A 26,238-nucleotide genomic window follows, 5' to 3' on the forward strand; every position below is an offset into this window, starting at 1 on the left:
TTCTCCTATGTCAAGGGCTTTAGCCTAATGACAGAAGTTCAATTTTCTTTTTTTTTTTTTTTGAAAATATATATATATATTTTTTATTTTATTTATTTATTTTTTAATTAAATCTTTATTGTTCAGATTATTACATTTGTTCCTCTTTTTCCCCCCATAACTCCCCTCCTTCCAGTTCCCGCCCCACCCTCGGCCCTCACTCCCCACCCACTGTCCTCATCCATAGGTGCACGATTTTTGTCCAGTCTCTTCCCGCATCTCCCACACCCCTTTCCCCCCCAAGAATAGTCAGTCCATTCCCTTTCTATGTCTCTGATTCTATTATGATCACCAGATTATTTATTCACTTGATTCTTAGATTCACTTGTTGATAGATGCATGTTTGTTGTTCATAATTTGTATTTTACCTTTTTCTTCTTCTTCCTCTTCTTAAAGGATACCTTTCAGCATTTCATATAATAGTGGTTTGGTGGTGATGAACTTCTTTAGCTTTTCCTTATCTGTGAAGCTCTTTATCTGACCTTCAATTCTGAATGATAGCTTTGCTGGATAAAGTAATCTTGGTTGTAGGTTCTTGGTATTCATCACTTTGAATATTTCTTGCCATTCCCTTCTGGCCTGCAAAGTTTCTGTTGAGAAATCAGCTGACAGTCGTATGGGTATTCCCTTGTAGGTAACTGAGTTTCTTTCTCTTGCTGCTTTTAAGATTCTCTCTTTGTCTTTTGTTCTTGGCATTTTAATTATGATGTGTCTTGGTGTGGTCCTCTTTGGATTCCTTTTGATTGGGGTTCTCTGCGCTTCCTGGACCTGTAAGTCTATTTCTTTCACCAGGTGGGGGAAGTTTTCTGTTATTATTTCTTCAAATAGGTTTTCAATATCTTGCTCTCTCTCATCTTCTGGCACCCCTATAATCCTGATGTTGGTACGCTTGAAGCTGTCCCAGAGGCTCCTTACACTACCTTCGCATTTTTGGATTCTTTTTTCATTTTGCTTTTCCGGTTGGGTGTTTTTTGCTTCTTCGCATTTCAAATCTTTGCCTTGATTCTTGCGCTCCTCTGGTCTGCTGTTGGGAGTCTGTATAGTATTCGTTATTTCAGTCCGTGTATGCTTAATTTCTAGTTGGTTCTTTATCATAACATCGAGGGTCTCATTAGATTTCTTGAGGATCTCACTACATTTATCGGCGGCTTCTAGCCAGTTCTTAAGAGACCTTAAAAGTGTGGTTCTGAACTCAATATCCTCCATTGACAGTTTTGTCCTGTTTCTTTGTCTCCGCATTTTTTATGCTTTCTTGGTGCACCCCCTAGTGGTCTTTGTGCGCAGTCTTGTTGTAGTTAAGCCTTGATTGTTGTTGGCAATACCGGGGGTGATTTGACCTCCAGGCTAACTGGCTATGAGAGTCCGCTGTATCTGCAGTGGGAGAGCTTCTGTGCTGGATCTCTAGGGCGGTGCTAATCTAGCATTTGCCTAAGGCTATTCGGCAAATGGCTCTGCACAGGGCTTGGGTGGGGCGGGTCACACGGGATCAACAGAGAGGGTGGAGGGAGCAGTTATGGCTGCTCTCAGTTCACTGTTCTGTGATGACTGTTGGGTTACTGGTAGACCCTGGGCCGCATTCCTATCACTTTCTCTGAAGGCTCTACATCGATCTTTGGAGTGGGCAGACACAGCCCCACTGAGCATGGTCATTGCAGGCCCATGTCCCTGCCGTGTGAGCTGCAGCTGGAATGTTGGTTGCAGGTTATCTCTCACTTCCCCCCAACTCCATTCTCAGGCTTCGGAGGAAGATGATACTGTCTGTTCGATGGAAATGTAGCCCTCGGTGGTCAGAATCTGCCATTAAATGTGATTTCCCCACTTACACAGGACACAGGGAGCAGGACCTGCTTAGATCCTCATGGTCATCTCATCAATAGGAAGTTCTCTGTTCTCTCTCGTCCAGGGCCTACAGAAACTATCTGTCTGTTCATGAGGGGGAATGGGCTAGAAACAGATAGAGCACAGGTAACACACCATAAACCACTGAAGCTGTAGTATGGGGTGGAGTCACTCCTGCACAGATGGTGGCTGTTGTCCCTTATAACCCTTTCCTTACAGCCTTTAGGGAAATTTAACTAAACATTCCCTCGCAACTTAAAAACTCAGAAATTCTAGGTCCCCAAATGATGGTGTTTTTCAAAAACTTTGAGTTAAATATTTGTGTAGCACTTTGCAATTTACAAGGTGCTTTTCACTTACATAATTTTAAGTAACAAAATCCTCAAACACTCCAATGTGGTTTTATTTTAAAGGAGGAAATCTGAGTTTCCATCAACTCAACAAGCAAGATAACAGTGCCCAATGAGAGCTTTTAAGGGTCTGTAGAATTATCAGTTCAAAGAAACAACAGTCTCCCTTAATACAGCCAGACTCAAGTAACACTTGATCTGTCATTTTCTTTTGATACTTATTGCTGATCTTGCACAGCCTTACTTGTTTACATGCCTTATCTCACTAGATTTGAAGTTCTATAAGGTAAGATCTCTATGGGATTTTTACTTGTACCATTCACAGTGCCAGGAGACCCTGGCAGGCCCCAAATTGGCACTTGTTGAATGAATGAATGAATGAATGAATGAATAAAAGTGAATGAATTATAACCATTTCAAAGTAATCTTCTGGATTTTATTTGGATTATATGAAGAAAAACCCTCAAGGAAGGAAGCTAAACTAGAGACTTGAAGAAAGACTATCTTTCAGGACCTCCTACGCCTCTGCAGTAGTTAGGGACTGGGGAAACTTTCACTTTATAACTAATAAAAGGTGAGTGCATTCTTTCTGCAAAAATTGGTTAAGGCTCTAGGGTTTAGTTTTACTAACTCGCAAATACTAAACCAGCAAGAGCCCAGAGCTTGCTTATCAATCAACCTTTCCTCTTTGTTTATACCAATTAGCAACTTGGGTTGTTTTTTTTCTTTCCCTCCACAGCACGATGATCAAGTAAAAAGAATCACAGAAGCACACGGGGAGTGAAATATGTGAATAAGAAAAAGGCACACACAGCACGAACTCCTTTTCCCCAGATATTTTTTAACCAACCCCTCAGCCTTGAGACGGGCTCTATGATAGATGTGTGTGTGTGTGTGTGTGTGTGTGTGTGTGTGTGTGTGTGTGTGTGTGTGTGAACATCGGAAAAATAGGAAAATAAGGTCAGCACAAACACTATGTGTAGGCATGAATCAATATAAAACGAAATTTCGAGTTTTTCTTAACACTTAAACGACACTGAGAAAACTACACAAAAAAATACTAGTATCCCCTTGGAAGTAGGGCCAACAAATCAGGAATGCCGGCCGGCTGAGACGGAGTGAGCGGAGGAGCAAGTGGAAATTTATCTCTGAAGGAGGAAATATCACCAGAACTACCCAGTGTGGCTGAGGAGGGGGCGTGACTCCCATTTCCAGACAATCTGAGCCCAGGGGCTTGCGCTTGTGGGAGGCTAGCGCCGGACTTCGGGAGCCGCGGGCGCGCGCAGCCCCAGGCCAGTTGAGCGCAGGGCCGGCCGCCACCGGCCGGGAGGGCGCGCTGGGCGGGCGCTCAACGACCGGGCACGCGGTCAGGTGACTCTGGGCGCCACGTTCCCCGGAGCCCAGCCCGCGGTGGCCGCTTGGGCCGGGCTGGGGCCAGGGCCGAACTGGGAGGCGAGAGGGGCTGATCTCCCGAAACAAAGTTGCTGGGCTGGTGGCGGCGGGGCGCGGGAGGCGGCGGGGAGCTGGAGCGGCGGCGGCCGGCGAACTGGACCTGCTCGGCCTCCTCCTCCGCCTCCTCGGGAGACCGCGCCCCGGGGTGCCCGGCCGCGAGCCGGTTCCCAGGGGGGCGCCACGGAGCGATCTTGCGCCCCACCCTTCCTCCTCTGCCTCCAGCGCTCCGCTCCAACAAAGGGGCAGGCCTGCGGGCGGGGAGCGGGAGGAGGGGGAGCGGGAGGAGCGAGGCGCTCGCCCGAAGTTGGGGAGTCGCCTGGCCTCGGCGGCGGAGAGCGGGCGGCCGCAGCCTGCCGCGGGCTTTCTCCCGCCGCGGGGCGAGGAGGAGCCGGGGGCTCCCGCAGCCGATCGGGGAACCGCCGGGAGCGGCGCCCCCCTGCTTTGGGGCCGTTTCTGCAGACGGAAAACTCTCCGGTGTTTGGCAAACTTGGTGCCTCCGCGCCCGTGCCAGGTTTGCACTAGGACTGTTTTGTTTTTGGCGGAACTACTGGGCAGGAAGGTTGCACAAGTCAGGGGCAGTTTTAATCGGGTGTCAAAATTCTTTTTCCCTCTCGGACCTCGTTTAGGTCTCTACATTTCTTTTCTTTTTCTTTTTTAAAGTTGCACCACAGCACTCACGCTTGCACACCACCACCCCCGCGATCACTGCGACCCGAAACACATCCAAACGAGCCCTCGGCCCGCTGGGGACGCGGCGGCGGCTGGCAGGCGAGGCGGGCGCGCGGTCACGGGAGCAGGTAAGTCCATGCATTATTGAGGCGCCGCGCCGGGTAATGTGACCACGGCCGCGGGGGGACGGGGCGTGGGCTGCGGGGAGGACGGGCTCCCCCGAGGCTCCTGCGCCCTTCTCCTCCCCGAGGCTGAGATGTAACCAACTTTTGCGTACACTTTCCTGGGGTCCTGAGTTCTGCTACCCCGCGGCGGAGCAGAGAATGACTGACACTTGGAGCGAGGAGGAGGAGGTCCTGGGGAGCCGCTTAGTAGGGAGGGATCCTCACTCCGCCGACAGGTCCCGGGCTGCCGCTGGGCCCCCCAGCCTCCCCTGCCGGGGTGAGAGTCCCGCATCCGTGCTTCGCGCGGTCAGGGCGCAGGGCCAGTGATCGCCAGGAGGGGACGTGGCCTGTCACACACGCCCCGGCCGGGGAGGGCGGGGCCGGAGGTGTCCGCTAGGAGAGGGTGGCGTGGTCGGCGGGCTGGGGAGCAGTTCCCAGCCGTCTGCCTGACAGGAAACGTGCTGGACCTCCGGGCCGGCGCTGCTCGCGAGGGTGGGGCTCCGGAGAGGGGGCGGTGCGTGGTCCGGACTCTTGGCATCTCTTTCTGCAGCTGGTAAGGTCATTCATGCCCTACCTTTGGCCCCGGATCCGAGGCTCTGGTTGTCCAAGGCCACGTACAACCCCCCCAAAGCACGGATTTTAGGCTGTGCAACTTTTAGAAGGCAAGCTGTTAAAAGAGACTTTCCCCCCAGACCCGGAAAGGGACTTGTTCTAGGGAGGGAGGAAACGTGCCGACCTCCTAGAGCCCGAGGACCGCAATTTGTTTTACATCGAACGGGAGCCCGGGGTCTAACCTAAGGGCGCCCCTTTCTGGGATTCCCGGGGTGAGCCTCCTCTTCCCCAGCCATCTGGTCGCCTGGATCACCAGGGCCTCGCGGGTCAGTTTCCCACGCGGCTCTCGGGGGTGTCGGTGGAACGGTAGCTGCGGCCCCGAGGGCACGAGTTTGGGGGAGTCCCTGGTCCTCGGGACCTGACTGGAGCTCCCCGCCCCTTGGCCTGGCGACAGCAGCCGCATCCATAGCCCAGTAACTTGCACGGGTCCCAGGAAGTCGGGGTGGCCCGTCCGGCTGGTTGCTGGAGGGCGCGGGGGACGCCGGCGGCGGGCGGATGGTGCTGCGGGCCAGGCGGGAGCTGGAGGAATGCGAAGCTCGTGGGGGCTTCAGCCTGCAGAGTTCCCGGGCGGCGGCGAGGGCCCAGGCTTACGCAGTCATTCCCCTTATTTATGGGCCCGATGAGACAGCTCTTTAACTTCCCTTTGGGTGTTTACATACAATTTATTGCCCTGTAAACAGTATTAATCACTGTAGTATTCACCTTCTCGGAGCACTTCCGAGAGTGAATGGCAGTTCTTGGCGCTGGGTGGTGTCTTTTACTATGTATCGAGCCCAGTGGCAACCTCCTTCCCCCTGGGCTTCCCTTCGCAGTAACTCTAGCTAGGGGTTTTGGTCGCCAGGGTAAATGAATGAATACTTTCTGCCCAAGGATCAGCATCACATTTCCATCAAAACTGTACATTGTTGAACATCTTTGTATTTGTACATTGTGTAATTCCCATATTATTTTGAAATTAAAACTTTCCCTTGGAGGCCATCCCCTATCCTATCACCCCAGGTTGGTTTATTGACTGACACACACTCATGGCTTCAGGTCCATAGGGCAGCCAGACATGTTCCCAGGAAAATGTTGGTGAACCTCGAGTTGAGTGTGTTGGTTTCAGTGAGAAGAGCTGGCTAACCTTGGCGAACATCCTTATCAGGGCACAGAAACATAGGGCAGCGGTAACAATAAATTACATATAAATAACAATAAATGGTAACAATAACTGTAAAGGGCCTAAAACTTCTAAAGCAACTCCCATTCATTTCTTCTATTTCTCAACTAGCTGTGTGTGGAAGATGGCCCTCCCTCTGTGTCATGGATGTGAAAATGGAGGGCCATCTTAAGGCACATTGTTAGTGATGAAACTTCCATTCTGTCTCCTGACCACCGATTATAAACCACTGCAGCATGTATCGACTTAGAAGAAGGTATCTTTTTTTGCCATGTTACTCAACACGGAGTCCCCTGCCATTCATGGCAACAAGTGGAAGTTGGTGGCTAGACCTGTTTCTTCCTTCTTCCCATTCTTCCCTTGTCCTTGATCTATCCCCCTTTCTTCGGTATCTTTGTAGTATGTACGGGATTTTGATGATCAAGCAGGGAAAATTTGAGAAATTATCTTAAGGAGAGTGGCAAAATAAAATGTTACAATCAGCAAATATTTATGTGAAAAGGAATTAAAGTCCTGTGTGAAGAGTTCACTTTTTTTATGGAGTAGGATAGATCTTTGGGAAGCTTTGAAGTGAAGACCTTTGACTAAGACCAGTTATATGGAGAGCATTAGAAATATTTCTCAAAGGAATAGTTACTTTCCGGTTAAGAAAATTTTGTTGGGCAAACTTGATTTTCTGTAATAAAATTTTATATGCATTCCTCTGAACAAAGTTTTTGGTTTTTGAATATAATAAAATGTACTTAAGAATTCAGCAAATCTTTATAGGCATGTACCCCCAAAAGGAAATGTAACCACATAATAATACCTAAAGTCTTAACAGTAGTAGAGCAATATAAAAAAATGTAAAACTTTTTTATACTCATAAATTTTGGCAGACTGATGACCCACAATCCACATTTTCCTCCCTACTGGAGAGTACATTGTTCCTACAACTTTAGGAATCTACCACAGTTTTCATCTGCTTCAACTCTTTAACACAAAACTTTTTTCTAAGGTAATTTTGATATCTTTATTATTATAACACACCCTTTTTCTGACTGATAAGGATAAAAATATAACAATTATTACATATTACATATTTATATTATTATGAAATAACATGATGTTTCCTTGAATATTACATATCACAAAAATCTTCTATATATATATAAAAGCCTAAGTGGCCCTTATGACTGGTTGACAGAACGACTGGTCTACTGGTCACTATGATGTGCACTGACCACCAGGGGGCAAACGCTCAATGCAGGAGTTGCCCCCTGGTTGCGCTCCCACAGCCAACCTCCCATGGTCCCTTCCCCCGGCCGGTCAGTCCCGATGAGCCCTTATTGGGACTGGGCAAGACGCCCCGATCGGCCCCGATTGCCACCCAGGCCGAGGGACCCCACCCGTGCATGAATTTGTGCACCGGGACTCTAGTAGTATATAAAATAATAGTATATAATATACAAAATGAAATATATTATAAAATAACAATACCATATGATGCATCCTTGAGTTAAAGAATTGAGATGTCTAATCCTAGCTAGCAGTAAACTCTGGTTCTGGTAAATGTTGTAATACTAGTATGTGAATTATCATCCATTTTTCACAGATTAGTATTTGGAAGTGTTGCCTATTATATTCCTAATGAAATGATTAATTTATTTAATTTGCATTTGGGGTCTCCTTAAGGGACTCTTAGGATAGAGCCAAGTGGCTGATTGAATTCTGAATCTATCTGGGTGTTTGGGGGCAGTGTGTTTCAGAAGGTATTAGGGCAATGTACTAGTCTAATATTCTTAAAGAAAAGGTGGCATTGTAGGACAGAATCTTTAGTTCTTTAAATTCTAAAGATGCTTATGACTAATTAATTACTAAAAATTAAAATTATTTCTATTGAGTGATATCTGTACCCAGCAGAATTAATATGATGCACCTTCTAAAATGACATAACATATAACTATTCAGCTTTATATCTAATTGAAAGCATTCCTTAGATCAGACCTGAATACCCAACTGCTTTTTGTTATTTCCACATATAAATATCAGAGGCACCTCAAACTCAGCAAATCCAAACTACTTTCATTATTTCTTCCTGCAGAGGCTTATCCTCCAGAACTCCCCAGCTCAGTGAATGACTCGCCCTCTACTCAATTGCCCAAGCCAAATCGGGCAGTCATTTTGTCCCTTAGTATCCTGAGCCTCTCATATCCAACCAGTTCCCAAATCCTATGCACCTTCTTTATTTAGTATTTAAACATCCCACATATCCACCCGTTTTCTTTCCATCTTCCCTGGTTTAGGCCACAGTCATTTTCTGTCTGTAATATTACACTAGAAAGAATATAAGACTAAACATTCATGTATTCTTTAACTACATTCTCCACTTGTCACTTTTCAATATTTCATATGTCTCTCTCTGTGTATTCATGTGTATACTAGTATTTGTGTACATTTATACATAGACATAGATAAACATATACAGACAGATATATGCTGTCCTTCTTGAACTTAACTTGCAGATATTATCATACTTCATTGCAAACTATTTCATCAAGTGTCTTCTACAATCAGACATTTCCTTGCATAAGGACACAACCATTAACCAATATTAAAGAAGTTTAACACTGATACAATAATATTGTCTAATACAGCGGTTCTCAACCTGTGGGTTGCGACCCCTTTGGGGGTTGAACGACCCTTTCACAGGGGTTGCCTAAGACCATCAGAAAACACATATTGAATATATAATTACATATTGTTTTTGTGATTAATCACTATGCTTTAATTATGTTCAATTTGTAACAATGAAAATACATCCTGCATATCAGATATTTACATTACGATTCATAACAGTAGCAAAATTACAGTTATGAAGTAGCAACGAAAATAATTTTATGGTTGGGGGTCACCACAACATGAGGAACTGTATTAAAGGGTCGTGGCATTAGGAAGGTTGAGAACCACTGGTCTAATATATCGCCCAAATTCAGATTTTTCCAAATTATCCCAAATTGTGTATTTTGAAAAATTCTGAATTCAATCAAGGATTACCTAATTAAATTCTTCTCATGTTTTGAAAACTTGGCTCCAATGTCACTTCTTCAAGGAAGGCTTCTCTAATTGCCCAGGGCAGGTTAGATTCCTCTGTTCTATGATGATGTTACTCTGTGCATCTCCTTTGTATGTTTGTAGCGTATCAGAATAATTCATTATATAGTTAATTGCTTAGTATCTATAAACTTCATGATGGCAGAGGCTGTGTCTCTTTGATAGTCATATCCCCATTCCCAGATCAGTGCCTTATACATAGCAGGCACTGAATAAATATTTCCTGAATAAATGGTGATGATATATAACTGTATATGACTATATGTATTACATGTGTATATACTTGTTTTTTTTTCAAGTCCACCCATACTTTCCCTTTTCTCTTTAGGTATTGATGTCTTAAAAAAAAAAAAAAAGGATTTAGTAAAGTGTTTGGATTTTACTGAAACTCAGCAAAGATGGCCAAGTATGGAGAACATGAGGCCAGGCCTGATGACGGGCAGAACGAGTTCAGTGACATCATTAAGTCCCGATCTGGTAAGTAATGGGAGCCTAAGAAAATGCCAGGTTTATATGCATAAACTACTTAGAAGACATAGGGTGGTTTTTTTTTTTTAAATTTTTTTTTGGCTTGTGTTGCACTGTTCTTGTGAGACAAATTTCTTTTGAGAAATATAATTCTGACAAAGGAGTATTATATTATAAAAGGTAACATAGTGTCTCTGACTGTCCGATTTGAATTTCTCAACCCAGTTTGATCTCATCCTGTGCTGACTGGCATTGTTTAGTTACACTGGGACCAGTAGTTGAATGCTGTGCTTTTATCAGACTCACCCCTTTTAACACAAAAATATAGCTGAGCATGTTTTCCCTTTTCAGCCTATTTTATGAAGTTGAAAGGATCATATATGCTTAAAGTAGGAGGTGCCGTTGTTTCTGGCAGGATGGATCTTCTGTAGTTTTGCTTCGATCACATATGTCCTTACCCCGATTCCTTTTGGTGGCCAAGGCTAGGCCTACGGGTTTCTTACCTCTGCTGCCATCTTTGAAACTTCTTATGAACCTTCTCAAGGTACAGTTTTCACCTAGGTAATCTAATAAACCGGACTAAGACAGATTAATGGTTTTCATCTGAACATTTAAATTAGGGACCTAAGATACTGCTCTACACCCCCAGTCTTTTTATGTAACCAAGTGCTTTTCCGCTGTCGCTGTTCAACTGAATCACTGGGAAGGCTTTTTTTTTTTTTTTAATGCAGATGCACTGGGTCCTCTCCTTACCTATTGAATAATAAATTCTATATTTTAAAAAGCCTTCAAATATGATTTTGAGACAGGCTCAAGGGGAGATATTTTTGAGTAGGCTCGGCTTGTTTGAGCTTTGAAAATTACACAGAACTCTACCCTGGGTGTGAACACTATACTTAAGTAACCTTGAGAGTTAGTCTCAGGTATAAAATTACAACCACTGTCACTTTAAGATAAAAAAAGGAATATACAGCCTGTTTTGCTCCATGTATCATGTTTATATTATATTAGGAGCTTATTTCTCAGTACATGAAACTGCAGAAATATGCACTGAAAATCAGCCCTAAATTAATAGACATACACACTTAAGATACACATTTCTTTCTGTGGTACTGGAACTGGTTGATTGGTAAAGATTTTGGTTATAACAGTCTTGGCTCTAAATTTGTAGCTACTACTGTGGAGCTTGAAGGATCGCTAGGTACATTAAAGCTTACTATCCTGTTTTAAACATCTGAGGGTATTTTTTTCTCAAAAATTCTTTTTGTTTTAAATATTTTAGTAATATAAAAAATTATGTAGCTATAAGGGATTATTAGTATTTTCTTAAGAATATATATCCAGACTATGTACATGTAACACAGAGGAAAGTGAAAGTGAGACAATTTACCATATCCATGCTGGTCATGTTCTATAAATTGTGAGGAGATATATTCTTAAATAGTTGTCTGAGTCAACCTCTATTACAGTAAGACCTTTGATATTTATAACTATGTGCTTCAACCATGCCCATAAAAAGTAATTGAATAAGTTTCGAAATGCTAAGCATATATGATGAGTACACATAGCTTCCAAATTGTTTTTTAAATTAAAAATTACCATTTAGAAAGACTTACAATTCTCATACACTGTTGGGGGACAGTTGGGCAGAAATCATCACATGTTTTTAACATGTGTATACCAATTAGCCTATTAACTCTATTTTTAGAGGTATTTCCTAAAACACACAGAAATGCACAAGCAAGAAGTTGATCACAACATTTTTTATAAAAGGAAAAAAATTGGAAACACCATAAAAATACAGTATTGAGGACTGGTTAAGTCATAATTTCCCAAAGTATTTTGAAATGAGCATAAGTTCTAATTAAAAAAGGATGCCATAGACAAATAATTTCAGGAAATAGTGGTCAGCCTACTCTGTTCATTTAGTGTAGGGCCTCTGAACTGATTGTAGAGAATCTCAGTGGAGTTAATTATATTAGGTATATTCATAAAGCAGAAGAATATACATTCATAATCTGTTATTGATATGTATATGTCTATATATATGCATAGAAATGTGTTCTTGACTTTGTCAAGTAAAAATATATGCAATATGAATTAAGTTAGGTGAAAATTATTTTTTAAAACAATTTAGCAGATTATACACTACAATGTTAATAGTGTTAACCTTGGCATTTTGGGATTATTATTTTTCTCTCTTTGCTTGTATGTATTTTCTAAAGTTCTTCAATGAGCCTGTATTACTTAGTTCTTATTTTTAAAGGCTCTCAAATTGCTTAGAGTGTTTCAATGCCAAGGCTCTGACTGTTACATTTTTTTTCCTTGGTGGCACCTACTTCAAAACACATTGAAAAGTTAGCTGTTGCATAGCTGAGATATGAATCACATTCTTTTGGCTGTATTATGTTGCAAGAGCCAGTAGATAAATTTGGATTTGAATGGGCCTGTTAGTCCCAATTCTGCTTTCTGAAAGGCACAGTTTTGATTCTTTTAAGGTAAATATTAGCATACAGTGATAATGTCTTTTGGTATACCAAAATATACATATTGAATAGGTATTTTTAGTTCAGATTCATTCAAAGGAATCATCCACATATAATGCATTTTTTTTTTTTAAAAAAAGATCCTTCTTGGACTCGTTCTATGCTTAAGTTGTTGCTTTCTCATTGTTTTAAAGGGGTGTTTTCCGATGGAAGAATTTTAAATCTAACCTGCTTCTCTAGATTTCTCCCTTTTGGAGATTGGATATGGGGGAGGGAGAAAAGATTAGGGTGGGAAAAACAAGTTGAGAGTAAATTGATTAATTTAATCTCTTGGTTTATCAAGATTCTTCCATTCTCACTCCTTCCCAAATACTTGAATTTGGAAAGCTAAAAGCCTGGTGTAACAAAAATATTTGTGCATTTTACATCAAGTTATTGGGATTATTTATATTGCCCTCATTCATTATTATTTGGCTTTAAGATGTGTATGAGGTTTTACATTTTTTATGTTATTTCCACCTTCTAAACAGACGTATGAAATTATCAAGGGTAGATGATGAAAACGTGTATACCAATTAGCCCATTAACTCTATATGGGGGATATATGACCCCATATATTTCTTTATGGTTGTACCACATTTACCTTAGATTTGAATGAATGTTAGAAAAGAACTTGAAATAATATGACCTTTAATTATTAAGAGCTTGAGGTGGGGTAAATGGAGACCTTTCTTTTCCTAACTTAAACACACCTACGTCGTTTGTCATCAGTAACTGCATCTTTCACAGTTTGAATTAGTGGGCTTCAGAAAGCTTACCAAATTAGTAAATATTGTGAGAGAGTAGGCCAAGATATAGAGTTGTTTGTTTGTTTTTAGTGGAAACATATAGCCAATGGAGTCTGTGATGTGTACATTTCTGTTTGGAACATTTTAAACATGAAATAATACAATGGTTTGGGATGCATGTCAAGTCAAAGAATATGCTCATTGCTACTTCATCCTATCAATAGCTAATACATGTTAAAGCTGGTAATATAGAACAAGGCATCCTTTTCTGATATTCTCAGTTCTGTTGTGGTTAAGTTTTAACTGAGAGCCTCCTAACCAGGGTAGCACTCAGGGCTAAAGAGAGTGTGTCAGCTGGCTACCTGTGGGGATTTTGACAATCTGGGGATTCGAATCGTAGACGCTCAGATGGGAAGGGGCCATTTACCTGACTAACTCAAATTGAATGAGTTAGTCAGGTAAGCGCCACATTGTTGCATGATTCAATGTGTTCTTTAAGTACCTTGGGTAGGAAGCCTGTGTATAACAATTTTACCCTTTCTTCTTCCACCTTTTGGGATCTAATTGCTGAGGACCTAATTGCTGAGAGAATTTTAGAGGCCATATAACTCAGCCATGCCTGCAAGGTGGTTACCCAGCCTCTGCTTGCACACTTCCAATGATGGTATCTCATTGGTGATGATGAGGATGATAATCCTAGCAATTTACATTTATTGAACATAGACTGTGTGCAGATGTGGTGTCAAGAGTTTCATCCTCACAACCACTGTTTTACAGATGACAAATGTGAGCCACACAGAAGTAATTGACCGTACTGGCCTTCCTTCTAGTTCTCCAAAGGCCCAGTTGTGCCGATCTCAGGGCCTTTGCACATCCCTTTTACACCTGTCTTTGTCTGATGGGCTCCTTGCTGTCATTTAGATTTAGATGTAAATGCCATGTTTGAGAGATCTTCCTAGATAGATCTTTAGAAAGTAGGTCTCCCTTGCCCAGCTACAATGGCTCAGTTGATTGAGTGTCTCTCTGTGCACTGAATGGCTGCTGGTTCGATTCCTGGTCAGGGCACATACTTGGGTTGAGGGTTTGATCCCCAGTCAGGGAATGTAAGGAAGGCAGTCGATCCATATTTCTCTCTCACATTGATGTTTCTCTCTCTCGTTCTCTCTTACTCTTTCTAAAGAATGTCCTCTGGTGAGGATTAAAAAGGAAAAGAAAGTAGCTCTCCTGGTCACTCTTGACTGCATCAGTATATTTAAATTTTCTCTGTGTTCTTATCTACCTGGCACTCTTCTTGTTTTGTGTATTTATTAATGTGCTTCCCACTAGAATTTAATTCCAAAGGTACAGAGACCAAACTGCTAGCTCATAGTAGGTGAGCAATGAATGTTTATTCAATGAAAAAAGGCTTACAAAGCTAGAAAATGCCAGATCTGGGATTAGAGCTCAGGAGATCTGACTCCAGAAACCCTGCATTTGACCTCCACATAGTGCTGAGTCTTCTAGTTTACAAGGCCGTTTATTTTGTTGCTTGTGGAATTCTTCTTCATTGGGAGCTTAAATCTATTGCTTACAACGTTCTCACAGTATGAGCTGGATTTATACGTGCCTCTGCCTCTTCCTTTATGGTGACCAAGGTTGGGACGCCAGGCTGTGAGGGAGAGCCTTCCTGGGCCCCCAGTTGTCATTGTAGTGCTGCCAAGGGAGGGCCAAATTGTAGGAGATACGACCTGCTGCTCCCAGACCTGTCCTGGCCTTCCCTGGCTCTGGTCTTTGTCATTCTCTGTCAAGAGTTAGCAAAGGGGAAAATACCAGAGGACAGGCAGTCCTCTGGGTGGAAGGTAGAGAAACTGATCATCTGTTTCTGACGTGAATTCTCCCTTCTCTTTTCTTCCGACTGCTGCTCAAGGCTTCTCACTGGCTGGTGAAAAAAGGTAGAGGATTTCAGATGCACTGCGATTTGGCACAGTTTAAGTCCTGGTCTGATGCCCAGATGGGTATCTGTGGGTTGAAAGAGTTGGTAAGAGGTGGGGGAGGGGGAAGGGAGAAAAGAGAGGCGAGTGAAATAAAAAGAAAGTGAATTATTTAAGATGGAATATTATACCTGGTTACATTTACTGCAAGCCTTTTTAAAAAGATGCTATATTTGCGATAAAGTAAGCTTGCTGAGCAAGATTCAGTTTTATGAAAATTATGAGCAAGATTATCATGTTTGCTTATCTTTCAGAAGCCTTTCTTTATGAAGGACAGTGGTTAAGTTGTATTTAGGGAGTCGTTGGTCTGCTTCTTTCTCTTTCATTTAAAAAAATATCAGTGGGGATTTTTCTAAAGAGCTTAAGGGACTGTAAAAATTAGGTTTTTTTTGTTTGTGTTTTCCTGAAGCTTTGCATGGCTGGAATACCTGTGCTCTGAAGGAAGGTCTTTGAACAGGTTTGGTTTTTTCCATGAGCCTTGGGGATTTGTGGTGAGGGACAAGTAACTTTGATGGAAACTCAACTCCGACAGAGTGGAGCAGCTATTCTCGTAATGCCTGTAACATCTCCGTGTTGTTTCCTCATTGTGCTGAAAGAGTGCAATCACAGAAAAGTTTTCTATATAAATATGATTCCCCTGACTTGTTACTATGGTTGTGAAAGGTTGGTAGATGATCCGTACATGATCGGAAAAATGTGAATTGCTGAGAATGTTCTAGGCAGTGAAAGTACATTAATTATATAGACGGAATGGAAAACTCAATTTTATTGAACCTTCTTTGAGGCCAGACGTTTGAACTACATGCTGATATGATGGTTTTCAGGGAACAAGGGAACATGTAAGGTCATTGAAGCAGTTGTAAATATTAGTTAAAATTTAATCGTGAAAGGATACTCAGGTGGTTTCAGATGTATTGGCTGGACGACCCCCCTCATACCCTGCCGAAGCTGTCTGTGGAGGCAGAGGTGTTTGCTATATTATTATTATTATTATTTTTTTACCAGAACTGCATAATAATAAACACACTCAATTTGGTATTTGGCATGTGAGTTGGTGTGGGTTTTTAAATACATGTGTATTTACTCTCAAAATGCTGGTTTGTGAGCTGAGAAATCCAGTTCAGACCCAGCCTTTTCACTTTTGCTTCTTCTGCCCCTAGACGTGCACATGCCAGCTGCCAGAGGCTTACATGCACCTTTTGCACAGCCAAATACCGAGGTTGATTGCAGCCGGTTGGTCTCTGTCAGAAGCCTGTGCTCCGGGCCTAGGGCATGGGGGAATTGTTTGCATGTGCTCATTTGGCAGCTATGCTTAAGGTTGGGGGGGGGGTAAAACCTCGCATCAGTTTAGAGAATTCAGTTTCTTTAAGAAAAATCAATTCTGTCCATCATAGCCATTGAGCTCAAAGTGTAAAGTGTGAGAACAACATCTCATAGGTGGATATTTTCAAGTGAACTTTTCTTGGTGGGTGGGTGGTCGGTTTAGTTGTTATGATTATGAAACAAATTGTTGTGAAAGGGAAGAAAAGAACACATAATCACATTTCTGATGTAGCAGGGGAATCCAATAGAAAACATCACTTTGTGTCTCTAAAGTGGTACAACTGTGCAATAAACACGGTGCTGTAATGGAAAAAGTATTATCTGTTTAGAACTTTTCTAATTCCATGGTCTTAATACTTGCAAATTTCTTCCATTCCTTTTTAAAAAAATCTTTATTGTTGAGATTATTACAGATGTCCCTCTTTCCCCAGCCAATGCCCAGCCAATTCCTCCAGCTGGTTCCCACCCTGCCCCAGGCCTTTGCCACCCTATTGTGTCCATAGGTAATCATATATGCATATAAGATCTTTGTTTAATCTCCTCCCACCCCCAACCTCCTTCCCTCTGAGAATCATCAGTCTGTTCCATTTCCATGCCTTTGATTCTATTTTATTCACCCGTTTATTCTGTTCATTAGATTTCTTATTAGTTTATTTTGATTTTTGGATTCAATTGTTGATAGGTATGTATTTGCCATTTTGTTGTGGTCTTTTTCTTTTTCTTCTTCTTCCCCTTCTTAAAGAATACCCTTCAACATGTCATATAATACTGGTTTGGTGGTGACGAACTCCTTTAGCTTTTTATTGTCTGTGAAGCTCTTTATCTAACCTTCATTCTAAATGATAGTTTTGCTGGGTGGAGTAATCTTGTTTGTTGGTCCTTGCAATTCATCAGTTTGAATATTTCTTGCCACTCCCTTCTGGCCTGCATTGTTTCTGTTGAGAAATCAGCTGACAGTCATATGGTCATTCCCATGTAGGTAACTAACTGTTTTTCTCTTGTTGCTGTTATGATTCTCTCTTTGTCTTTAGCCCTTGACATTTTTAATTAGTTAGTTAATTAATTAATTGTACTGATTTGAGAGAGAGAGAGAGAGAGAGAGAGAGAGAGAGAGAGAGAGAGGAAGCGGGCACAAGAGCAAGAGTGAGAGAGATCCAACCCACAACCTTGGTGCGTTGGGGTGATGCTCTAACCAACTGAGCTACCAGACCAGGGAAGCCCTTGGCATTTTAATTATGATGTGTCTTGGTGTGGTCCTCTTTAGGTTCACCTTGTTTGGGACTCTTTGTGCTTCCTGGCCTTGTAGGTCTATTTCTTTGACCAGGAAGGGGAAGTTTTCTGTCATTATTTCTTCAAATAGGTTTTCAATATCTTGCTCTCTCTCTTCTTCTGGCACCCCCATAACGCAAATGTTGGTATGCTTGAAGTTGTCCCACCAGGAGGAGCAAGGGGTCCCAGCCCCACACCTGATCCCCAGCCCAGGGTCTCAGAGCTGGGAAAAGAAGTCCCTAGGGGCAGTAAGAACTACGGGCTATAAAAACCAGTGCTGATTGGTGCTCACACTATCTTCATATTTTTGGATTCTTTTTTCTTTTTGCTCTTCTGGTTGGGTGTTTTTTTGCTTCCTCATATTTCAGATCATTGATTTGATTCTTAGAATCCCCTACTCTACTCTTGAATCCCTGTATATTATTCTTTATTTCAGTCAATGTATGCTTAATTTCTGACCAGTCCTTTTCCATTTTTCTTTGGAGCTTTCTGGAAGATTCTTGAGTAACCTTATAATGTGGATTTGAACTCTATGTCCAATAGTTTGCTTTCTTCTATTTCTTTCATTTGTGACATGTTTCTTTGTCTTCACATTTTGGCTGCTTCCCTGTGTTTGTTTCTATGTAGTGGATAGTGTTGCTATGTCTCCTTGAGTTGGTAGAATGGCCTAGTGTAGTAGGTGTTCTGTAGGGCCCAGTGGCTCAGCCTCCCCAGTCACCTGAACTGGGAGCTCTGGGTGCACCCCTTTGTGGGCTGTGAGCGCAGTCCTGTTGTAGTTGAGACTTGATTGCTGTTGGTGTCACTGGGAGGAACTGACTTCCAGGCCCATTGGCTATGAGGACCAGCTGTGACTACAGTGGAAGAGCTGCTGTGTAGGAGATAGCCCTATGGAGCAGGACTTGCTTCAGTGGGGCTTTGGTGCTCACTGAGTCTTTCCCTTGAGTGTGTTGCTTATGGATATGTAGAGCTGTAATCTGGTGTGGTCTGACACTGACCATTAGGTACACTGGCTCTTGGGTCTCCAGAGAGGTGCAAAGTCAGCCACTGCCTGAGGCCACCCAGCAGGAGCTACAGGGAGATCTTCAGATTTCTCTCTTAGGTTTGAAAGTACCCAGGTGAGGCCCAGCTATGAAGCAAGGCAGGCTGGTGCTGGTGCTGGGTCTTGGGCCTTTTATTGATAGGTTTGGGGTTTCTTGACCCAGCTGAAGCTTGTTGGAGATATTTTAGCCTGAGCAAGGAGAGGCCATTCATATGCAAAAGCTGCTGCACACAGCTTGGGTGAGGCTGTAAATTGGATGAGGCGGTGTCTTAGGGAATCACCACAGCAGAGTGGAGCAAACAGAAATGGCTGTCAGTCAGCCCTGCCACCAGGTAGGCCCAAGCAAAGGAACAATGATTCCTGTGAGCACCTCCATCTGGGAGAAAGTCACCCCCAAGTTCCTGCCCCGATGCCAGACAATCCAGCTCCTCCTCGTATGTGTCTGTGATCCCCAGAGCCTCGTCCTGGTGCTGGAGCTCAGAGGAAGCAGGACTGTGTAAGTTCAGTTCATGGTGCTGGCCTTTTAAGAGGAACAGCTAGGTCTCAGGCAGCCTCTGTGTCACCGGGCCCCAGTTCGCACTGGTTTTTACAGCCCATTGTTCTTACTGCCCGTAGAGACTTCTTTCCCCAGCTTTGGGACCCTGGGCTGGGGATCTGGTGTGGGGCTGGGCCCCCTTGCTGCTCCAGGCAGCCTCCGCAGAGATGATCTCCCTCCCAATTAAAAAAGCGGCCCTCATGGGTGCCAGACCAGACCGTTCCAGGCCTCCACACCTCCTACCAGTCTCAGCGTGCTTTCTTCTTTACTTGTCTAGTTGTAGGACTTACATTCAGACAGTTTTCCAGCAGTTTTGGATGATGGTTGTTCTGTATTTTAGTTGTAATTTTGATGTGGTTGTGGGAGGCGGTGAGTATAGGTGTTTACCTACGCCGCCATCTTCAAATCCCCCATTCCTTTTTCTTTTTAAGATTTTGGTATGATCTTTACATGAGGAGACTGTTTGTTTGGGGGTGGGGCGGGGCATAGCATTTTGAAGTTGATACTAATTGGTTGGTTCTCTTGCTCCTCATAGGCAGTGTGTGAATCATGTCAATATTAATTCAGTAATTACATAGATGTATGCATATGCTTTTATTTTAAAAGTCAGGCTTTGGGCTCTTTCTATGTGGAGTTTCTAACCCAGGCTGCATGTCACAACCACCCTTTGGGATTCTGACGCAGTCATGTGAGTAGGTTCCCGGCAACTGGGGTTTTAATAAGTTATGTTTAGTGCCATTGATTTATGGACAAAGGAGGCAGGTTTAAGACTCCCGGAATGAAAGAGAATGTGGTCTGTGCATTTCAGAGAATCAAGGAGAGTGTTAGTCAAAGAGTGAAGATTATTTCTCCTTGTAAACACTGCCCTTTAAACAATTTCAAAAGTTAGTAGATATCTTGGTATTGGGCATTTCCCCCCTTTTGTCTTGTGTTTTGGAGAGCTTGGGTTGTGCTGAGCCAAGGTAAACCTGTGGAAGTGGGTCAGGAGAGTGAAGGCATTGTTGGTGCATTTCTTACTGTGGCCCATTGAACCAGAAGATCATACCAAAATATTCAGCACTGAAGTATTCCTTTATTGAGCTCTTGTCAAAGATGGCTTGCTTTGTTTTCTGTGCTCAATTGATTGTTCTCTTCATCCCCACTTCCCCTCCCCACCCTGTGTCTACTCTCCCCCTGCCCCCAAATTTGAAACCTTCATCCTCAACCTTCAGCAAAACATTTCACTACCTGATCACCGAGCCAGAATTCATCTCTGCCTCCTGTTCACTCTTTATTTCTATTTTTGCCTCTTTTTGCTTGTGTATGGGTATATGCTTTCCTGATTTGACTTTCTGATGCCAGTAGGTAGATTAGTTGCTACAAACAGTAACTGCACTATAAAGGTTTACGGTGTACCTTCATGATTAAAAAAAATCAGATATGCTTCTATATAATGGTTGTTCAATTTTTTTGCTAAATGATGGGCTCAGCAGTGAGTAAGACATGTGTCTGTTCCTAAGGTGCTGTCAGGCTGCTTGGGAAGAGAGGCACAAATAGACATCCTTGGTGCACACAAGGTCATGGGAACATGGGAAGAGGAAGGACAGACTCTTGCCCTGGTGGGAATGAGAGGGCCCTAAGAGGAGGGAATTGGAGCTATGCTGTGAAGGATGCATAGGAGACAGCCATGTGGACAGCGAAGGAAGGGCATTGCAGAAGAATAATGCATTTTGAGTCTATAGCTGGAGTGTGGCTGGGGCTTTGCAGAGGATGGGAGAGATTGGGGCCAGATTTTGAAAGTTCTTTTGAAGTAAGCTAAGAGGTGTGATCTTTTCTCTAGAGGGAGTCACTATGGGATTTGTCGTGGGTTAATGACTAGCTTGATACTGTTTTTCAGTAAGATGACTTGGTTGGCAGTATGAAAGATCCCCTTAGAAGGGAGGAGAGTTGGAGGGAGGCAGGGAGCAGGTAAGAGTTGAGAAAATAATTGAGGTTAGAAATGCTAGAGTGGCACATGTGGAGAAGGAGGAGGAGAAAGGCTTTGAAAGATGGTTAGCCATAAGTCATAACACAGCTAAAGCCTCATTGTACACTTTACCTTCATGGGATTTGTTTTGTCATTTTTAACCAGATGTATAGTTTTTCAAATCATGTTGTAATTCAAGTTCTCAACACAGTCAGTTATTAGCTCTTCCTCCAGAAATAATTGTCTTAACTTGATTAGTTTCTTAACATTTAAAAAAAAATATTTTTATTGATTTCAGAGAGGAAGGAGAGGGAGATAGAGAGGTAGAAATAACAATGATGAAAGAGAATCATCGATCAACTGCCTCCTGCATGCCCCCTACTGGGGATCAGGCTCACAACCCAGGCATGTGCCCTTGACCAAACTGAACCTGGGACCCTTCAGTCCACAGGCCAACACTCTATCCACTGATCCAAATCAGCTAGGGCTGATTAGTTTCTTAACATTTTAAAGATAGTTATTTTATTTATTTATTTATTTTTACTTCTTATTGAAGTTGATTACTGCATGCCATGTGTACAGATTTTTTTTTTTTTAAATATATTTTATTGATTTTTTACAGAGAGGAAGGGAGAGAGACAGAGAGTTAGAAACATCGATGGGAGAGAAACATCGATCAGCCGCCTCCTGCACATCTCCCACTGGGGATGCGCCCGCAGCCCAGGCACATGCCCCTGACCGGAATCGAACCTGGGACCCCCCAGTCCGCAGGCCGACGCTCCATCCACTGAGCCAAACCGGCTTCGGCTGTACAGAATTTTTTTACACATTTTCTGGGAGAAAGTGTTCACAGTTTTCATTACATTTTCAAAGGAGGTCTATGATCCATCAAAAGTTGATCCTTATTAGGGTTGCCTTTCTTATAGTGTTCCCGTCTTTTCTGATGGAAATTAAATTGGCAGTCTGATACTGTAGCATGAGTTTAGGACCCCACACTCTTGCTACAACCCATATTCTGAACCTTTTGTTGCTTCTGTTGTCTCAGAGCCATTCAAGCAAAATACCTGATTGCTGGAGTTAGGGTGGGTAGACACAGGTTTGAAGGACATAATTTCTGATCATGTTTGACCCAGTTTGTTGGTAAATCTTTCCCTTTTGTTGCTAAAAGTGGCAAATAATCAGACATAAATTACTAATTAACACTCTGGTTCAGATTTTATTATTATTATTATTAATGGAACCTGTGCTTCATCAAGCTCCGGTGGAGTGGGCATCACATGCTTTATTTTTCCTAACATGAAAGGTAATTTACTTTTCAAAAATGTTGATGTGCACTTGAAAATAGGCCAGTCAATCTCTCTTTTACTCATGGAGTAATTAGAGTAGTGGTTCTCACCTGAGGACCCTGCTCCCTGATGGCCTCCCATGGGACTCTTTTCTCCCACCCGTCTCTTACTCCCAGAGAGATCAGTGGTGTTTGATCCCCTTGCTCCTCAGTTCACATCTGGATCAGACCCCCTCTATGTCATCAAGTTGTGTCACCAACTAACCCTCATTGTTGAGATGCCATTCTGTCGCTCACTTCCTCATCACTCTCATTTTTCCGTGGGTTGAGCTCCTGGTTCACTGTCACCCATTGTAGAAGTTACTTTTCTTTTAATTAGTTCAGTGTAAGCATAGTTCATCCTTCTAACACTACTCTCTCAGTTCTTGAACCTCTCTTGGCCAACCATGTCATCATTTATGGCTGCAGCCCCTCCATAATCTAAATTTTAAGTTCTGCCCACCATGTCTTACCTGGCTAGTCCACTCCCTCTTGTATCCTGATTCTAGCAGTTTCTGACCCCAGAGGGGTCTACAGTCCGTTGATGCTATGACCATTATGCTATCCCCATCCCTTCATATCCTTTCTTGGCTCTTCATTGAGATTTATAGTCAATCGCCATCACTCCTTGAGGGCAGGTCTTTTGTTTAGGTTGGATGGCTAGTAGCCAGAACAGTGCCTGGCACAGAGTAAATGTTCAGTAAATGCATGTTGAGTGAATAAAAAAAATTGTGTGTCTTTTGTTGCTTTCAACAAATGTGTAATCCCCAAGTCAAATAACAGCTTAATCACTATTGAGTCTTCTTGCACTGATGGCTTAGCTCTAAATTCGTCTACTACTGTGTTTCCCCAAAGCTGGCTGGCAGTACTTGATTTTTTCCAACAGTCGGACATGAAATAAGAAGACTAAGGCCAATGTCATGTAGATATATGTCAGTGTTAGGTTGTCATCTGCCTTTTCTTCTCCAAGCTTGTCCTTTATTTAGAGAACATGTTCCTTTCTGTTTGGCACAAAAATGTCCATTTAACGAAATGATGGTGATAGTTTTTCTGCGAGATGGATTCTGGTAGCAGAAAGCTTTCTTCAGATGAAGCACTCCAAAAGGGCCCAAGTAAAGGCTTCTTGAAAGCATGCTAATTAATACTTGGTTTTGTTTCTGATTTGAAGACTGCCTACCTCTCCTCCCTCCCCCCCTCTCCCTGCCTTCTTCCCTCCCACCCATCCTTCCCTCCTTCCTTCCTTTTGCCTTGGAAGTCTTTCTGAAAATATCTTAGATGGAGGTGCATTTTAGGAATGTGACAATGCATTACTGCCCTCTTTAACGCAGAGCTGACAGGCAGGGGGAGCTTTCTATAAAGCAAGTTTTTGTGGAGGGTAGATGGGAGTGGCAGGTTGCCCCCCCCCTCCCCCCCCCCCCCCCCGGCCCCTAAGGGTCCTTTATGGTTTTTGGAACATAATTTAGTTGATAAATTCTAGAAAACCTGGATGCCCTAAAAAGATAAATTCTAGGAAACCTGGATGTCTTAGTCTCAGATAAGAGTTAGGTTCTAGTCTTGGTTCTGCATATAACCAGCTCTGTGACCTTGATTAAATCAATCTCTTTCTTTGTACAGTTAATTGATCTGTTTGTAAGGTAAGGAGTAGGGACTGGATGACCTCACACTGATCGATGTATAAGCTCCAGAGAACCAAATTGTTGCTGACTTGTCATCGCTGTGCTGGTGAAGGTTGTGCTCTACTACCTTCTTCCTCATTGCTGGAATTTCAGTTTTGTCTGCAGTGATCTGGTGATCTTCCCAAGGATCCGCCACACTGGGATTCTTAAAGCAAGCTTGTTGCAATTATAGAAATTATTACATTCAGCCGGTGTGCTTCAGTGCGTGAGCATCGACATGTGAACCAGTAGGTCACCATTTGATTCTCAGTCAGGGCACATGCCCCGGTCGCTGGCTTGATCCCCGGTAGGGGATGTGCAAGAGGCAGCCAATCAACAGTTCTCTCTCATCATTGATGTTTCTATCTCTCTCGCCCTCTCCCTTCCTTTCTGAAATCAATAAAAATGTATTAACAGAACAAAACAACATCAAAAAGAAAGGATTGCAAAGTGGCATTTGGGATAAGCCTTTTTTTTTTTTTTATCAATGTAAGTATATTATGAATTTATTTTAATTGGCCAATATGATAGATGGATTTCATTTGTATCTGTTTAATTGCTAATGAAGGTAAACATTTCTTCACTTACCTATTGGCCATTTTGTTTCTTCCTTTGTGAATTATCTTTTTTAAAAAATCTTTATTGTTGAAAGCATTAAGCATGTCCCCTTTCCCCCCATTGACTTCTCCCACCCCCCTCCCTACTCCCAGGCCTAAGCTATTGTCTGTGTTTATGGGTTATGCATATACCCATATGCATTCATTGGTTGATCTCTTCCCCCCAGCCCCTCCTCTGCTATCCCTCTGAGGTATGACAGTCTGTTCACTAATCTATGTCTCTGAGATAAGCCTTTTATCTCTAAAGTGGGTTAGGTATCAAGTATACCATGATATATTTTACAAAATATTTGAAAAGCAGAATAAAAAAACTCCTAAGGATTAAAACTTTTTTTTTTTAAATTAAATCTTTATTGTTCAGATTATTACAGTTGTTCCTCTTTTTTCCCCCCTATAGCTCCCCTCCACCCAGTTCCCACCCCACCCTCCTCCCTCACCCTCCACCGTCCTCATCCATAGGTGCACGATTTTTGTCCAGTCTCTTCCCGAGGGGTGTGGAGGATTTAAAATTTTTATCAGCACTCTCTTGGGGTGAAACCATATCAGGGAGTGGTTGATGCCATATCAGATGATGTGGTTTTAAATGTAAATGTGGCCACCTATTGGCTGTGTGATATTGGGCAAATTCCTAAGCTGCTCTGTGCCTCAATTTCATTTTCAATAAAGCAGGGATAGTACTAGTGCCTACTTCCTCACGTTGTAGTGAAAACTAAGTACATTAATATATGTAAAGCACTTGGGCACAGCAGCACTCAATAAATGCTAGCTACTACTGCCACACACATGCCTATTATAATCGGAGTGTATTCTTTCCAGTCTTCTAAAATGAGCATGTAAGAATAGTTTTAGTTATATCACACAAGCAAACTTTGTTTTTATTTCTTAATTATATATAGAATTTTGCTTTTTAATTGTTTGCTCTTTTCTATTTGAAAAGAAGGCATTTTAAGTTAGACTGAACATTTTATAGACGTTTAGATGCTGTGATTAAATCTCCCATGGAATTCTTTTACCTACTTTTTCTTGTGTGACTAACTATATATTTGATATATTTTTCTGGTAAGATTTTTTGGGAAAAAATGACTCTGTATCCATACGAAATTCCTCCTCTCTTTTCTTCCTTTTTTTTTTTTTCTTTTTTAATGTTGCTAAGGCTTGGTATTATCAGTTTTGGTCTGGGATTACTATTGTTGACTCATATTGTGTGCTTTAGCATACCCCTAGAAATCTTACTTGCAATCAGTTTATTTATTTATTTTTATTTTTTCTGTAAACCCGCATATCGCAAATTTATGCCCCCAAACTGGTAGGTATAATGTGGCATTTGCAAATTTTACAAAATTGACTAATTTGATCATTGAAAGCCAGTGTCTCATTACTTGAAAGATAAATAAGTAAAAGAGAAAGAAAATTCCATTTTGGAACATGACTTGTCATGCTGT

At 42.5% G+C, this 26,238-nt stretch overlaps 1 protein-coding gene across 3 annotated transcripts in view; it reads left to right on the forward strand.

The window, feature by feature from the left end:
- The first annotated feature begins 4,051 nt into the window (after positions 1–4,051).
- Positions 4,052–26,238, forward strand: part of UTRN (utrophin) — a 443,932-nt gene continuing 421,745 nt past the window's right edge. For 2 of the 3 annotated variants that reach the window (XM_036316081.1, XM_036316083.1), the window contains exons 1-3: positions 4,052–4,191; positions 4,341–4,477; positions 9,706–9,854. In XM_036316081.1, coding sequence (XP_036171974.1) covers positions 9,776–9,854 — 79 coding nt within the window. In that variant the 5' untranslated portion in view covers positions 4,052–4,191; positions 4,341–4,477; positions 9,706–9,775. Of the gene's footprint in view, positions 4,192–4,340; positions 4,478–4,961; positions 5,067–9,705; positions 9,855–26,238 lie in introns of those variants that run through there. The other variant, XM_036316082.1, reaches the window with a different exon arrangement.

Source organism: Myotis myotis, unplaced genomic scaffold (genome assembly GCF_014108235.1).
Source record: "Myotis myotis isolate mMyoMyo1 unplaced genomic scaffold, mMyoMyo1.p scaffold_m19_p_7, whole genome shotgun sequence".
In the NCBI taxonomy this organism is placed as follows: Eukaryota; Metazoa; Chordata; class Mammalia; order Chiroptera; family Vespertilionidae; genus Myotis; species Myotis myotis.